This window comes from Ceratotherium simum, chromosome 35 (genome assembly GCF_057802395.1).
Source record: "Ceratotherium simum simum isolate JZ-2026a chromosome 35, ASM5780239v1, whole genome shotgun sequence".
Lineage (NCBI taxonomy): Eukaryota > Metazoa > Chordata > Mammalia > Perissodactyla > Rhinocerotidae > Ceratotherium > Ceratotherium simum.
In genome coordinates this window covers 14996437-15013796 of record NC_141934.1, presented here as the reverse complement: position 1 = coordinate 15013796, position 17360 = coordinate 14996437, and the positions used below count along the sequence as shown (strand labels likewise).

Genomic DNA, 17360 nt, shown 5'->3' with positions numbered 1-17360 from the left:
GTACAAGAATGTTGACAGCAGAGCTCTTTGAAACAGCCCCAAACTGGAAACCTAAATATCCACCAACAGGAGAATAGATAGATCAATTATAGTATATTCATAGGATGGAACATTATACAGCAGTGGAAATGAGTGCAGTAACTGGGACAAATCCTGGAAACAATATTGATTGAAAAAAGTAAATTATAAAGACCATACAGTATATCATCTTTATAATACTCAATTTTATAAAAATTAAGCAAAACTAAACATAATTTTGTACAGTAAAAGATAAAAACGTAGTAAACATAAAACTAGTTTTTTAAAAAGCAAGGGAATGGTAAACACAAAATTCATGACAGTGGTTATGGGGGGGCAGGGAAAAGGGGCGGCAGGAGGAGGGATCAAGGAGTACACAGAGAGCTTCATGAGTAGTGGTAATCCTTAGTTCTTTAGTTGGTTGGTGAGGTTCATGAGTGTTGTTTATTATGCTTCATAACTTATACAAACAGAACATGTTCTTCTGTAGATATTAAACATCACATAAAAATGAAAACATAGTATGAACCTGTTTCCTTTTTTTGTGTAAAAAATGATCCATAGTTCCTATATGTAATTACCCAAAAGGTAACATGAAATGTTACGAGTTTTCTAGGTAAGTTAAATATTAGGTAATTACAAATTTTTTGTTACTCCTTATTTATGATTTCTGATTTTCAATGAACTTGTTTTGTGTAATTGGGGGAAAAAAAAAGTCACAAGCAGATGCATCTTTTAAAAGACCTGAAAGATATGGAACAAATTCAATGAAGGATCTTTGTGGATTGGTGGGATTATGGGTGGTTTTCTTTTCTTTTTCTGTTTGTCTGCATATTCCAAAACTGCACCAATATATTAAAATATGTATTACTGCTTCATACTCCCTTATCTGATACTCTTGCAGCTGGCCAGAGATGTTTTAGAATCCTGATTTTTTTTTTGCTTTTAGAAAGGCAACACAGTACATACATTAGGATTACCTACCATCTCCAGCAGGGTCTCAGGCAGAACCTCATAATCAAACACAAATATTTCCACAGCAAAGTGAAGAGTCACAATAAGTGGGATAAATAGGCAACATAAATAACTTCTTGTCAGTTAAGGTCTTGTGTTTTTGCTACTAGAAGAGGTCTAAATTAGATTTTACCACCAAAGGAGTGGAATTATTTAGTCCACAGGACCAGAGAAGTAAGGTTTCTAATTCTGTCCCCACTGATCCAACCAACTTAGAGCTTAGTCACTGCAGACTGTGCACTCAGTCAAGAACAGGTAAAATAGCCCTTAAATTAATAGATTATAATACCAACAAATCAAAGCATTTCAAACTCAAGAACTAAAAGACATTATTTCTCTCTTGGTAAGGGTAAAGCATTCAAGCACATTTTAAAAAAGAAGTTAATGAACAAGTGTCAACCTATAAAATATTTGGAAATTATCAAAATCATAATGGACATCAAAAAACTCAACATAGTCACCAAGTAAACTGTTGACCAAAAAGACAGTACCACTCGCAGTTCCAATTCCACAACTCTGCACTGAGGACCTACCACACATAAGGATTTCACATGGCCTTCAAATTCAAGTCCACGAACTCACAAATGGGCTGTGGGTCCACACTATCACAAATGCCAAGAGTTCAAAGATGAGTGCAGTAGGATATACCGTGTAAATTAAGTAGTGACCCTTGTTGTCTCAGTCACAATGCCATTCATAGACCCCAATCCAAAAGCATGTGAATTCCATTTAGAATAACTGCATGTCAACTCTCAGAAAATCAGAACAATAGCTGACGGAACATCTGTTAGAACTTTAAGGCATCCAGTAGCAACAGGTAAAGCAATGGTCGAATCTGGTATTTGTGTCTTTATATGCAGGTGCCCAGAAGACAAAGTCTGTTTTACTCACTGTCACTGTAGCACTGAACGGCTATCTCCTTATCCCTAACCCATTTTGTGGCAATGACCTAGAACTGATCATAGACACCAGGGAGTCACAATTCAATTGCCTTCGGGGCTAGATAAATAATATAAACTAGTGATGTCAAGATTCAGTGTACAGCAAGAGAAAGTGGTGGAGACTGAGGCAAATTAGAAAATGTAAGCTATGAGTAAAGGCACTCAAATATTAAAACACTTTTGACCAAATTCAGTCCCTCTAGTAATCAAATGACTAATTGGGACACCCAGTCTACACAACAGCCCACTCGGAAATGTCTCTCCAAGTTGTCTTAATTACATTTGCTGGCATTTGACCCAGCAAATGCCAGCAGTCTCCAACAAAAGTGTAAACTCATGGAAGAGAGAGGATCCTGTTTACTTTGCTCTAGTTACTGCAGTGGAGCCCCAGCAGGCATAAAGTCATTCACTAATTACAGAGACGAAATCTACAACCTTCCTCTGTCTAACCAAGTGAGCCATGTGGTCAAACAGTGCAGGTAGTATATAACTGATAAAGAACAGGCCAAAGCAGATCCTGAACATGGAGAACAATTAGAATAACGGCCAGTATTCAGTAGCAGTTTCAGATTGCTTTCATTTACTAAGAACTATAGAACGTGGTACATCCTTAATGATAAGGGAGACCAATTTTTTCCTTCCTCCTGCTAACTAATCTCTACTCACAACCAAAAATCGAGCTGCAAGGAGCTTGCCTCTCTATACCCCACATAGAAAAAAAAAAAAAAAAACCAAATGCAGTAACAACACAAAATTAAAGAACCAGAAATATGGGCTGATCAAGCACTCATCTGTTTTTCCTAAAGATACACAGATCATCATATATGCAAGCAGAAATCTAGAACATAAGCTCTTAGACCTCCAGGACTGGTTGCTCAAGATGGCAGCTGCTAGCCACATGTAGCTACTGAGCTCTTGAAATGTGGCTAGTCTGAATTGAGAAGACTTCGTACTAAAAAAATAATGTAAAATATCTTGTTAATTTTTGTATTGATTAAATACAATGTTATGATAAATATTTTTAATATACTGGGTTAAATAAACTATATTATTAAAATTAATTTCACTACTTTCTTTTTACTTTTTAACGTGGCTACTAGAAAACTTTAAATTACAGACGTGCCTCACGTTATATTTCTATTGGACAGTGCTGCCTCAGAAAAGGTCATATTTTACAACTAACTTCTCTGGTGATTACCTTCCTGGCAAAGAGATAAGGAGAACACCCCTCCACCCCCCAACCCCCACCAAAACCAACAACCCTTCAGTGTAAACCAGCCACAGTCCCAGGACTCTGATGATGCAGCACGCTGCCAGACCAATTTGGTCATTCACTTACCCAAAGGGAAGGAACTAGTTTAACAATCATCTGAGGCTAATTTCTTCTTAAATGATTCTAGCATGTAAATGAAATAAGGAGTAGCCTGAAGAAAAATCTGTGAGCCAAAAGATTATATTTTTTTCCTCAAAGCTAGATTTTTAGGTAACTAAAACTGAGGTTCAACTTTGGTTCTACACCATTAAGAACAAGCAGATCTAACATTTCAAACCACTGCTTTTTTCCTCTATAAACCCTTAAGCATAAACATTACACAAATAAAAAACACTTCACCCCCACTAGGATTGCTATAATAAAAAAGATGAACAATGACAAACGTTGATGAGGATGTGGAGAAATTAGAATCCTCATACACTGCTGGTGGAAATGAAAAATGGTACAGCCGTTCTGGAAAACGTTTGACAGTTCCTCAAAATGTTAAACACAGAGAAATCCTATGAGCCAGAAATTCCACTCCTAGGTATTTAGCGGAGAAATGTAAACATACATCTGCACAAGAACTTCTACAAGAATGTTCATAGCAGCATTATTCATAACACTCAAAAAGTTGAAAAAAACCCAAACAACTGTCAACTGATGAAAGGTTAAGTAGAATGTGGTATATACATAACAATGGAATATTACTTGGCAATAACAAGGAATGCAGCACTAATACAGTGAAAGAAGTCAAAAGACTACATATTGTATTAATCCACTTATATGAAATAGGCAAATCCATAGAAACCAAAAGTACATTAGTGGCTGCCAGGCGCTGGGGAGAAGGGGGAAAGAGAGTAACTGCTAATGAGTACAGAGTTTCTCCTGGGGTGAAAAAAACTGTCCTAAAATTGATTGTGGCGATGGCTGCACAACTCTGTGAATGTACTAAAAACCACTGGATTGTGTACACTTTAAATGAGGGATTGTATGGTATGTGAATATCTCACGAAAGCTCTTTAAAAAATATAAAACATTGGAAATGAAAACCAGAGTGCTATAGAAAGGAACCTATATGAAATCTGACGATATAAAATGCTTCATTTTAGAACAGAATGAAAAAGTGATAACTAGCCATATGAAAGGGAAGAGGGAACTTCAACTATGGTTGATTGCATTATGGGCCCTAATTCCTCACCTCTCCCTGAATCTACTCCTTAGGCATGAGATTTTGCAGCTCCTCCCACAAAAGGGGCAAGGTTTAGTTTTGTGGCTCTTTGTCTTTGGTTTCCACCATACAACTTGCTTTGGCCGACAGAATGAAGCAGAGATGGCAGTGTGCCAGTTCTGAGCCTGAGCCTCAAGGAGTCTTTTGGGTTTCCACTTGCCCTCTTGTGCTTCTGCCACTGTCATGAGAAGAACCTCCCCGGGTAGCCACTGCCCATTCAGCCTGAACCCCAAAATGAACACAAATGAAGCAGAGCCACTAGATGACTTACAGATCTTAAGCAAGAAGCAAAGTTGCCCCCAGCCAATCTGCAGATGGATTGTTATTTATTTTTATTTATTTTGATTTTTTTTTTTTTTGTGAGGAAGATCAGCCCTGAGCTAACATCGTGCTAATCCTCCTCTTTTTGCTGAGGAAGACCGGCTCTGAGCTAACATCTATTGCCAATCCTCCTCCTTTTTTTTCCCCCAAAGCCCCAGTAGGTAGTTCTATGTCATAGTTGCACATCCTTCTAGTTGCTCTATGTGGGACACGGCCTCAGCATGGCCTGAGAAGCGGTGCGTTGGTGCGTGCCCGGGATCTGAACCCAGGCCGCCAGTAGTGGAGCGCGCGCACTTAACCGCTAAGCCACGGGGCCGACCCTGGATTGCTATTTTAAGCCAATAAGTTTTGGGGTAATTTGTTATGCAATATGATCACAGCAATAGTTAACCAATACAGTAACCAATTCTCCTACTGTATTTTGAAGAGGTTTCATAAATTAAACTGATTACCAAGATAGGTCCAGCCTAACACCTTCAATAATAATAGTTTCATTTATTCAGCGTTAAGAGAGTAATCTACATACCTCAAATGATATCTGACGCTTGTCCCTTCAAGCTCTTAAACTGAGGGTTGACAGCAATTTAACACATCATATACTCTTCCATCTTACTAATTTTACTTTTTTTAAGAGTTATTATTTTTAAAAATCCAGTACGGACTAAGACTCATTTAAATAAACTATGTGATAAAGAAACTAACCACTGAGGATAAAGACATGAACAAAACATAATTCATGTCCTCAAAACTTTACAAGCAGATGAACAAGGAAATAAACAACAATTGAAAGAAGCAAGTGCAGGGGCTGGCCCCGTGGTGTACCAGTTAAGTGCGCGCGCTCCACTGCTGGCGGCCCGGGTTCAGATCCCGGGCGTACACGGATGCACCGCTTGTCAGGCCATGCTGTGGCGGCGTCCCATATAAAGTAGAGGAACATGGGCATGGATGTTAGCCCAGGGCCAGTCTTCCTCAGCAAAACGAGGAGGCTTGGCATGCATGTTAGCTCAGGGCTGATCTTCCTCACAAAAAAAAAAAAAGAAAGAAAGAAGTAAGTGCAGTGTGCTAAGGGAACATAAAGAAGGGTTATCCAGGAACAAAGATGGGAATGAAGACAATGCAAATCTTTTAAAAATTATTATATATATATATATACGTATATATATATATATATATATATACGTATATATATATATATATATATATATACGTATATATATATATATATATATATATATATGTATATATATATAAAATCAACAGGACTTACTGACTTGTTTGATGAGAATCAAGAATGTCTCCAATGTCTCTAGCTGTGATGCCCAAACCATATGCTCTCAACAGCTACAGGACAGGCTAAGATTGCCCTATCACCAAATGCTAACTCATTATCAATTTGGTAAGTCTAAATTGAAGCACAAAGCTGGATTTCCAGGGCTGCATGGGGCCATTCGTACCTCTGCTACATGACGACTCTGGTTTAGTTTCCTCTTTTCTAGTAGCTGGCTCTATTTTCTACTTGGTCTCACTACTTGAAGCTTTCTAACGCTTGAGTCTCTAACCTTCCCCTTTGCTTCCACTGTCCAATCACATCTGCTATTCACTGTTCTCTCCTACTTCTACTAGTTATTCTCTTTTTTCTAATTTGGTTGATAACCTTTAGTCTTGGCTTTCAGAACCTTTGCTATCCATGAATACCAGCTTAATACATCATTCTTACGCCTGTAGGTTGTCTTCACCGTTGCACAGCATGCAAAGGTTCAAAATCAAAAACAAATTCCTAAGCCCCAAAACTTCTGGTTTATGCCTATTTCAGATGTCTAGGTTATCTAATTCTGACCTAAGATTGAGGCACTGCTATATCTATGAAATTTAAAATATGCACACACCAAGCCAAGAGATTTTTTTAAATTGCCCTTTCTGAATAATAATTATTAAACAAGAGACAAGAAATGAGTTAAAAGAGAAAATAGTCTTCTAGAAACAGAAAAAAGATGAAGGCAGAATAAGTTTCTATTTTTAAAAAATTCCTTATCTTTTTAAACAAAAGCTTAAAATACAAAGATTATGAATTTCGGAAATAATAGCAAAAGAAAGAGAAAACGTCAAATTGCTCAGAAGCTAGCTTCCATATAGCTTACAGCTCCTCATACCTCAAAGGACGTTTCCTGCAAAATATTTTTTGTGTGTGTGAGGAAGATCAGCCCTGAGCTAACATCCGACGCCAATCCTCCTCTTTTTGCTGAGGAATATTGGCCCTGGGCTAACATCTGCACCCATCTTCCTCTACTTTATATGGGATGCCGCCACAGCATGGCTTGACAAGCAGTACATTGGTGCACACCCGGGATCCAAACCCCGGGCCGCCTCAGCGGAGCACGCGCACTTAACCGCTACCCCACGGGGCCGGCACCTACAAAATATTTTAATTTGAGCATGTTACTGAAATTTTTTCCCTAAAACTGTTGCTAATTGCAAAAAAAAAAAAAAAAAAAGAAAAGCAAAGCAAAGCTTCTCCACTTTAAAAAAATAATATATGTCACATATTTAACAAGTGCCTGTTTGGGAGATAAAGTATAAATAAATTGGTAGCAATCAGTCTGTGGTCCAGCTGAAGAGGACGACTGGGGCTAAATGATAAATACCCTGCTGGTATCTGAAATACCAGTGGCATAGTTTTCAGCATCACAGCAACACGCAGCCACCACAGTATGACAACCCACAGACGGTTGGTGTGGTTCCCTGACTGGGAAACAAACCTGGCCATAGTGGTGAGAGCACCGAATCTTAACCACTAGCCCATCAGGGCTGGCTGAAAGACGGGTAGGACTTATATATTTAGAGACTTGGGAGAAAGGATTAACTAACCAGGTATTCGAGTCATCTTAAATAAATGGAGAAACAGTGAGTAATCCAGTTTGGCCGAAATAACAAGTATTTTAAAGAAAACATAGGGAAGTAGGGTTACAAAGCCAGATTGTTTTGAAAGTCAGACTGAAGAGGTTGGATTTTATACTGTAGCCAACTAAACAAACAAACAAAACAAACCCTAGGACATCCAAATGCAATACAACCTGAACTAGTGACAGTGTAAAGACCAAAAGAAATAAAGACTAAACGTACACACCAAGCATTCACTCCCCATTAAGTTTCTTCACAACTTCTAACTGAAATCCATGATTAAAAAAAAAAAAAAGTAGAAATCTCTAAACTTAAACTACAGTAAAAAACAATCTCTTTCCAAGATCAATCTCTCCTTCTCTCTGGCTTCAAATACATAATTCTCTCCCTTATTTAAAAAATAAAATAAAAACAAAAGACCCTATGACCCTGCTGTCTATATCAACCATCCTTCCTTAGGTCTTTCACATCTTATCTCTCAAACAAATGGCCAGTACCCAAAGGATGCCTTTATTTCATTGCCCATCCCTAATTTGACTTTCACCCTCACTACTCTGATCTTTATTAGTGCACTTTCAGTAATCACTTCCTCTGCAAATTCAATAGCCTGTTTTTTCTTCATTCTCTTTGAACCCTGTGGATTTTTACACTCCTGCTCCAAAACATTCTCTGTGCCTTTTCTTTCATCACCATTGCACTTCCTAATTATCCGACCTCTGATAAAGCTTCCTTTGACTCCTCTTCTTCCTCCCATTTCTCAACTGTGAGTTTCCCAAGCCTCAGCTTCTGGTCTTCCACTCTGTCCTCTCGACACTCTCCCACTCTTGGTTAACTGACTTTATCTCAAATCTTTAACTAAATCTAGCTAGCCTAGCTGTGGTCCCAGGAGGCATTTCTGTAATAAGACTAGACTGAGCCCCTATGAAAGTCTGTTTGAAAATATTTTTAAGGTATTAGTGTTTACACTAATCAATGGCATAGGTAAGAGAACTCGTCTAGAACTAACTTTTACTTCTAACAGTAGTATTTCTGCAAGCATTTTTGAGAAATGAATGTAAATTTCTGAGAGTTCAGGAAGTCAAAGCATACAGTCAAAGGTTTTAAAGTTAAAGCTTGTCAGGCAAGGCCTGAAGATTTAGTCAAGTTTGGAAGGTCAAGCTAGACAACTCCAGGCAAAAATTAAGACAAAGGAACAACAAAGTTAAGCACTGTACTTAGGTCAAAATGTCTGTATAACCAGACTGAAGAAACAATTAACAAAACTTTGCTATACATGTCCTATTTAGGTCAAGAGGGAAGCCCATCTGAGGCCTTCAGAAGGGAAATGGGCGTGCCTGGCAGACTTGGTGTGGAGTAAGGAAACAGATAAGAAACTGCTAACAGCCCCTCCTCAGGCGTTTTAGGGTAGAAAAGTTTCCTGTGCATTCCAAAGAAAACCAGAAGACGACTAGGATTATCCACACCACTGCTCTTCCCTCATTTGAGCAGACTGAGGGAAACTGCCTTCAAAAGATCAAAATAAAACTACTTTATGCAAAAAACTTAGCCTTTATTCAATTCATGATTTTTCTTCCTTGTTTTGTGGAATGTAGCAATGGACTATGAAACTTGTGACTAAAAGGAGGTGTATAACATACCTCAAAGGCAACGATATAAATCAATGACAATTTGCAAACTATTATTTCTATCTCTTTTTATACGGCATTATTTGGACATCTCAACAGAATTCTCACTAGAATGGACATCTCAAAGTTGAAATGCTAGTTAAATTGTGAAACAAGAAAAATCATTTCTGTAATAAGGAACTCTATCTGGAACCTATCTGGATCTAATGATGTAGAGAACAAATAACTTGCTTTTATATTGCACTTAGCAATTTACAAAGCATTTGCACATACATTATCTCACTGAATCCTCGCAACAACTCCGTGGAGTAGGACAGGCATAATAACCATGATACAAAATACAACACTGGGACTAAGACAAGAGTAGGTCACAACTAATCAGAAATGAAAATCACCCTCAAACTAAAGATCTCCTGATTCAAAGAAACCAGAACAGAATTAGATCCTCATATCTTAGGATTTCAAATGAAAATTTATTGAGCAGCACTGATAGAACTGACTACTTTTTGAGTGACCACTTACACTCAATATAATTCACAAACACGTAAAAAGCAACTAGGGCACCTCTACTTCCATGCACTTTTTTTTTTTTTATCCTTTAGTGTAGTTCTTCATCATCAATAATGGAACTCCAAAACAGAGATTATCAAGTTTACCTACCAGGTTAGAGTGAATCCTACAAACCAAGAAATGGGATTGTCTATTAGGTCTCTATTAGGCTGATGCATATACATTGGTCTAATATCTTAAAAATATTTTCAAACCTAACTTTTTCTTAGGGGCTTAATCTAGTCTTATCACAGCAAATGAGTGAGTCTGTTTTATTCTAAGTTGTGGCTCTAGTGAGATCTACCAGCAGAATTTGAGAGGTAACAATTCATTGTGAGGATCATGGAGACTAACTGTAGATTTTTCCCTGTAAAATTGAATTTGGTCACCTGGAGCCCCTCGAGACACGTAAGAGGTTAAAATCCCAGAAGAGGAGCACTCTGTCTCTAACTCTTTAAGTGAGGATTAGAAAATATGCAATAGAAACTCAAAGTTGCAAATGTTTCTTGACTTATACGTACAACGAATAAAACCAATATTTCCTTTAACTCCTAAGAAGGAACCATTAAACTCCACAAAATACATTATAGAATTTTTAAAATCAACTTATACTTATGGCTCTATCGCCAGGGACAGCAATCACATAAAGTTTCAGATGCCAAATACAGCCAACTAAAACAGCACTTAGACACTCTCTTCTTAGGACGTCCCTTGATTTTTCCTGAGATGGTTTGATGAAACAGAGTAAGAATGATGGAAACTAAAGAAATTATTAATGTTGAAATAAAATACAATTTTATAGAACTATATAACACCTAAATTCAGTGGCATTTGACAGGTGGAAAATAAATGATCACATAGAAATCTGTTTTGAGAAATGCATGAATAGTAGGCATTTTAATTCATAGTACTACTCGATAAATTACAGGCTGATAGGGTTACCAACTCCTCAGCCTCTTTTCCCCCCAAAGGCTTTATAAGAACCATTGAGGAAAATGATTTCAGTACAAATTCATGGTCTTAGCTTTGGCTAATTTTAGTTTGAATCATGCATCGCCAAAATATTATCACAGCACTTTAACTATAGGCAAAACATGTTTTAAAAAATGAGCAAATCTAAAGTGTCTAATGCTAGACACACATTTTCAACTAGTTTCTTTCTGAAAAACTTTCATCAGATGCAATGATCACAAGATACAATCAGATATGATCACAACAGATACAATGATACAAAACAGTAATCCGAAAGTAGAAGTAACTTCCTTTAGTTCTAGAGATCTGCATTTTCATTCTCAGGTTTAATACTATTTGCAAATACCTGACAGGATAACGTCCACTATCACAACAATATATCACCTCAATATAAAGCAGTCCTTAGATTAGATCTTAAGATAGGTAGCCCAGGAGGAAGCATTCTCACTCATCTGTTCAGTAAATACTTACCAACCACCTATTACATGCCAGGCACTGGACAGAGTACCAAAATATAAAGACTCTTACACTTGTGTAACTTTTAGTTTGTTTATTGTCTGTCACCCCTCAGAGACATACACAAGACGAGACCATGAAGAGCTGCACTAAGGAATCTGGATTTTATTCTAAGTGTGGCCAAAAGCCACTGAAGAGTTTTAAGCAGAGGACTGACATGATCTGAGTTAGGCTGTGAGAAGGCCACTCAGGAGAATGGCCATTGTGTGGAGAACGGAGGGAACCGAGTGAGGAGGCTAACAGCGAACTCAAGCAAAAGAGGGCTGGCTTGGAGTAGTGACTGTAAAAATGGAAGTAGACAGATCCAACGTCAGAGTCTTGGTGGCCCCCAGTCTTGACTTGGAACTCTTTTACCGTTTTGGGCAAGTTACTTCAAGTCTTTGAGCCTCAGTTTCCTTACTTAGCAGTGCTTGTAAAGCCCTAGCACACAGAAAACACACAATAAATTATGATGATACTACTTTGGTAACAAAATTCATCTGAATGAGGTTCACACAGACTGACTTTCCTTTCCCCCACACCAACATTAATCTTAACATAGGTAATTTTTACCAAGATTCAAGTGCAGTTATATGCAAGTATTCACTGACTCCATTAAAAGACAAGTTGCTGTTTCTCACAGAACTTACACTAAAACAACTGCTCATAAATATACATTGAACAAGGTGTTTTTCTCAAATTAATAAAAGTCTAGTTTGCACCTTCAATTTGCGTTTTCACATGCATTCTTTTATTTTCTCAGTGTTTATGAGTAAAAAGGCTACAAGGAGAATCTTGTGGTTAAATTGTGATAAAGATTATGGTGTTACTACCAATTATCTTAATTTTTTTCTGTCAATAGCTTTCATTTAAAACTTTATTAAGGGATGGCATTCCTCATTCTTACAGCACTGAAACACCAGAAAACTAAGATACTAAAAGCTCTCTTTTATAAGTATATGGATCATAAACACATCTATCTGTAGCTTCCCCTTACATTTAATATTCTTTCAACAAAGGATGACCCACCCTGAAAATGTGTCATATTCGATCACTCAGTATTTACTAAGCAGGAGCTATGGGCAAGACCATGCACTAGGCACTATGGGAGGGCACAGGGCAGTGTGATATCATCCCTACCCTCAAGGAGTTTACAATCTAGCGAGGAGACTAGGTATTCACATATGAAAAGGAGGGAGAGGAATGCAGACAGAACTACCAGTATCAAAAATAAAGATGGGCCGGCCCTGTGGCTTGGTGGTTAAGTGCGCGCGCTGCGATGCTGGTGGCCCGGGTTCGGATCCCGGGTGCGCATCGAGGCACTGCTTCTCCGTTCATCCTGGGGCCGAGTCCCACATGCAGCAACTGGAAGGATGTGCAGCTACGACACACAACTATCCACTGGGGCTTTGGGGGGAAAAAATAAAATAAATAAAATCTTTAAAAAAAAAACAAAAATAAAGAGATCACTTTCAGTTAGGGTGGTCAAAAAATGCTTCACAGCTAGGTGGCAATTGAGCCGGACCCTTGGGTAACAGGATTTTGATATAATTTGCTAGGAAGAAAGCAAGCACAAGAAACCAGAGAACAGCATGAACTTACGTGCAGGGGCTTTTTTTCCCCCCAGCTCTTTATTATGAAAAATTTAAACATGTAAAACTATGCAGACTAAAATAATAAATCCCCATGTACTCATCACTGAGCTTCAACAATGATCAACTAACAGCCAATCTTGTTTTATAATTTATATGTATTATACGAAAATCCTAAAGGAATCTATTTTCATATGCTTCTACATTCTTCACTGACTCCATCCTCAGACAAATCTATACTGCGACAGTAGTCTCCACAAGGTTGATTTTCCTAAAGGCCACATAAAGATAAAGTGCAAGCCTATTTAAAAAAAAAAAAAAAAAAAAAAAATCAGGGGCCGGCCCGGTGGCATAGTGGTTGAGCGCACGCGCTCCGCTTCAGCGTCCCGGGGTTCGCAGGTTCGGATCCCAGGCGCGCAGTGACGCACTGCTTGTCAAGCCATGCTGTGGCAGCGTCCCATAAAAAGTAGAGCAAGATAGGCACGGATGTTAGCCCAGGGCCAATCTTCCTCAGCAAAAAGAGGAGGATTGGCATCAGATGTTAGCTCAGGGCTGATCTTCCTCACACACAAAAAAAATCAAATCTTGATTGTTTGCATAAACCAAAGGAACAGTGACAAAGATGATAATCCAAAACTCAGGTTACATGTACTTTGGGAACACTTTTTCCATATTTATATTTCAATGAGAATGAATAAAACAACGGGAGAATTCACGTCAAACAAAATTAAGCACCACAGGTGAAGTGTCCTGGACAAATCACTTTGCCTCCTGAGCCTAAGTTTCCTTCTCTATAAAACAAGGAACGATCACCTACCTCAAACACTTGTGAGGATTAAATGAGTGTATATTAAATGCCACATGGATTGTTCTTCATATTATTATGTTACCTGGTTGACTCAGGAAGAACTAAAAAGCTGCCTGGTTTCCTAATCCTCTCCCCTCATACACCACTCTCTCTCAGGATGAGGTAAACACTTTATCTCAAAACATGCTAAAGGTGAGGGGCTAAGCATTCTGATTTCAAGAAACTTCTTTGCCTGTAAAGAAAATACAGTCGACCCTTGGTATCCGTAGAAAATTGGTTCCAGGACCCCCCTCAACCCCTCGCAAAATTCATACCAAAATTCATGGATGCTCAAATCCCTTACATAAACTGGCATAGTACTTGCACGTAACCTACGCACATCCTCTTATATACTTTAAATCATCTCTAGATTACTTATAATACCTGATACAACGTAAATGCTATGTAAATAGTTGTTTACTGTACTGTTTAGGGAATAATGACCAAAAAAAGTCTGTACACGTTCAGTATAGACACAACCATCGTAGGCTTTTCAATCTGTGGTTGAATCCACGGATGCGCAACCTGTGGATACAGAGGGCAGACTGTAAAGGGAGCTGAGATTGAGGGAGGTATTTTAGTAGGGTAAATCTTGTAAACTATCAAATGTCACAAAATAATTCCCCCTTAACTAGTAGAGCCGTCCAACATCACACAGATGTAGAGTGTGGCCAACCTACCTAGGAGAACACTCTCATTTACCCCATTTCCCGGTCACTGTGTTTACTCTTTCAACCATCCACGGCCTCTATACGGCACAGTAGAAACAGCAGGGCAGCTGTCAGGACTCTCAGCTGGGCCAGAGCATTAAGATGACTTAGCTATCACAAGGCAGGACAGGAGCACCTCTACCTTCATTTTTTCCTCTGTCCATAAGAAAGCGCCAACCCTCATCTTTGTTCCATATCACCTGCTGCTGCAAGGCAGCTCACTGTTGCTCAAAACTATCAAATGAGTTCAAACCTTTTTAAAAATACATATGCCATCAGATCTGTTCACCAAGATTTCAATTCTTCCTTGAGCATTACTTTCTTTCAATCTCTCAGTTAGCTTCTTTTTGAGACTGTATATACATCACTCAAGTTCCCTTCTGAGTTATCATCCTCAATTGCCAATCCTCTTTCCCTATGTGAAGACACAATGAGTTCCTGACTTATCATAACCTCAACCACCCCAATCACCCACTCAGCTAAGGCCTTCTCCCTAAAATCATTCTTTATTTTCAGATATTACCCGTTTCTTTGCTGTTTCCCTAACATAATTATAATATAGTAAAATACAGCACTTGACAGGTTGCCACACGCTTTGTAAAGTTATTCATTTAATCCTTACAGCCTATGAAAAAGGTAATTCCCCTATATTATAGATAAGGAAAAAAGAATGGAGAACTTACTATCTTGTCTAGTTATAAAGCAAGTCAGTGGCGAACCAGACCTCCAAACCAAGTCTCCAACTCCGAACGCCATGGTCTTCCCACTCTATTACGCTCTTTTCTAAGAAAGGAAAGCCTACAGTTCTGTCCCAAACCACATTTGCTTCAAAGAGTAAACCATCTTCGAAGAATCTCTTTAGATTACAACCAGATTTCTCAACCCCACACCTACAACCATTCCATTTCTTGCTCCCTCACCCTCCAGCTATTACTTCCTCCTCAATATCCAATTTCCACTCTTCGCGCGTATTATCATCACTCCTTCCACCCCTCCTGCAAATGTTCCACTCATGCATGCTAAAGGGAGGCCTCTCATTCCCCTTTCCCCAAACCTCGGCACTTTTTTCTCGGGATAAGTATGTTCTCACTCCATAAACTACATACTACGCTTTTCAGTCCGTAACAAGCTATTTAATAAAGTCCCATAAAAATGAATATAACTTGCAGATCCTCTATCTCCATACTTGACCCAGGGCACCGCGCCACTGCAAAATTCTGAATGACAGAGTACCAACCCTGAAAAAGATCCTGCCCATGCCCCACTGTCACTAATGACTTCCCTTCCAGAATCTGGTTATCCAAACAGGCTCCCCCTCTAACCTCTTCACCAGAGACTCCCCTTCGTGGTTCCCCAGACTCTCTCCTTCCGCGGTTTTCCTTCCCTCCCACCTGGGCCTCTGCTCACCTCACCGACTCTCCCTGCACTCCCATCCCAGTGCTAAGCTTAAGCAGCCCCAGTGGAGGCGGCTCCTCCCCTCTCACAACTTCCAAGTTCGGCCTCTTATCACCTGTTCTCACCACCTTCCTCTCGGCCCAGTGGCCCACCTTTGCCCCAGCCCGCCTCTCCCCACCCTTTCAATTCCTCCTGCCCAGGAGCCACCCCCTCGAGTCAGTTCCGGGGTGCCCGTGGGATTCAACTTCCCAACCGTGAGCTTCCCACCGCCAGGGTCACGCTCCCCTTCTCCATCACCTGCTCCGCCCAAGACCAGATGACATCCGCCGCGGCCGCCGCCGCCTCCTCCGCCATCCCCCTCCTCGGACGCGGGTCCCCGGCCGCTCACCGCCGTCCCCGAGCGCCAGCCGCCCCCTCTGGTGGGGACGAGGGGGGCGTGCACCCCCAGCCCGCCGCCCCCCCGCCGCGCACCTGTTCCTCCTCCTCCTCCGCTCCCCCGGCCGGCCGCGCCGGCGTCCGGCCCCCACCCCCGCCGCGCCCCGGCCTCCCGGAGCCCCGCACTCACCACGAGTAGGTCTGCTCCGCCATGGCGCTGGCTCCGTGGGCTCCGCTGCGGGCTCTGGCCGGGCCCGGCGGCGGCGGGGGACGCACGGGCGGCGGGCTCGCTCGGGCCGGGAGCGGAAGGCGCGGCCGGGGCCCGGCGCTCGCTCGCTCGCACGGCGGGCGGGCGGCCCGGGAAGGCGGCTGGCGGGGAGAGGCCGGGCTCCGAGGCGGGCCCGCTCCCTGGGCCCCGGGGCGGGGCGGGCTCCGCTCTCGGCCTCTCTCACCGGCGGCGGCGGCGGCGGCTCCGCTGCGGCTCTAAACCCAACATGGCGGCGGCGGCGGCGGCGGCGGCGCGGAGAACAAGGGGGCCCCGGGGCGGATGAACGGCGAGAGGGCCCGCGCTTACTGCGCGCTGGGCCGCGGGAGCGCCGCGCTCGGGCGGCGGCGGCGGCGGCCGGGGGACATGGCCGGCGGGTGGAGGCGGCGGCAGCAGCGGCGGCGGCTGAGGGGGGCGCTAGGCGGTGAGGTGAGGCCGCTCGGCTCACACCCGCCGAGGGGAGGAGAGGAGGGGGCGGGGGCGAGCCTTGGCCCCGCGCGGGTCACGTGCACAAAACACGCTCACGTGACGCGCGCGCCCCGCCCCTCGCGCTGGGCCCATGCGCGGAGCTGTCGGGTCGTTGGTTCGAGGCGACTGTTGCTCGCTCGGCTTCTGGCGGTTGCGCCGCCTCCCGCCGCCTGGTGCCGCCCCCTTCCCACGCGGAGCGGTCGCCTCGGGCCCTCTCCCTCGCTTCTTCCCCAGGGCTGCTGCAGCCAGCCAATCGAGAGCCCCGATGCGCGTCCGTTGGCTGCCACTCAGCTGTCAACCGTCAGTCAACAGCGTGTGGCCACGGGTCCCCAACTGTCAGTCAGCCTGTCACTCCGCAGGCAGAGCGCTGCATCCCTGCGTTCCTTGGTTCA

At 41.9% G+C, this 17360-nt stretch overlaps 1 protein-coding gene across 4 annotated transcripts in view; it reads right to left on the bottom strand.

Annotated features, from left to right (window-relative positions):
- The window catches only part of SPPL3 (signal peptide peptidase like 3), a 127333-nt gene extending 110409 nt beyond the window's left edge, over positions 1 to 16924 (bottom strand). For 2 of the 4 annotated variants that reach the window (XM_087424097.1, XM_087424096.1), the window contains exon 1: positions 16158 to 16295. In XM_087424097.1, coding sequence (XP_087280223.1) covers positions 16158 to 16183 — 26 coding nt within the window. In that variant the 5' untranslated portion in view covers positions 16184 to 16295. Of the gene's footprint in view, positions 1 to 16157; positions 16296 to 16425 lie in introns of those variants that run through there. The other 2 variants (XM_087424095.1, XM_004429900.3) reach the window with 2 other exon arrangements.
- Between the last annotated feature and the right edge of the window lie 436 nt (positions 16925 to 17360).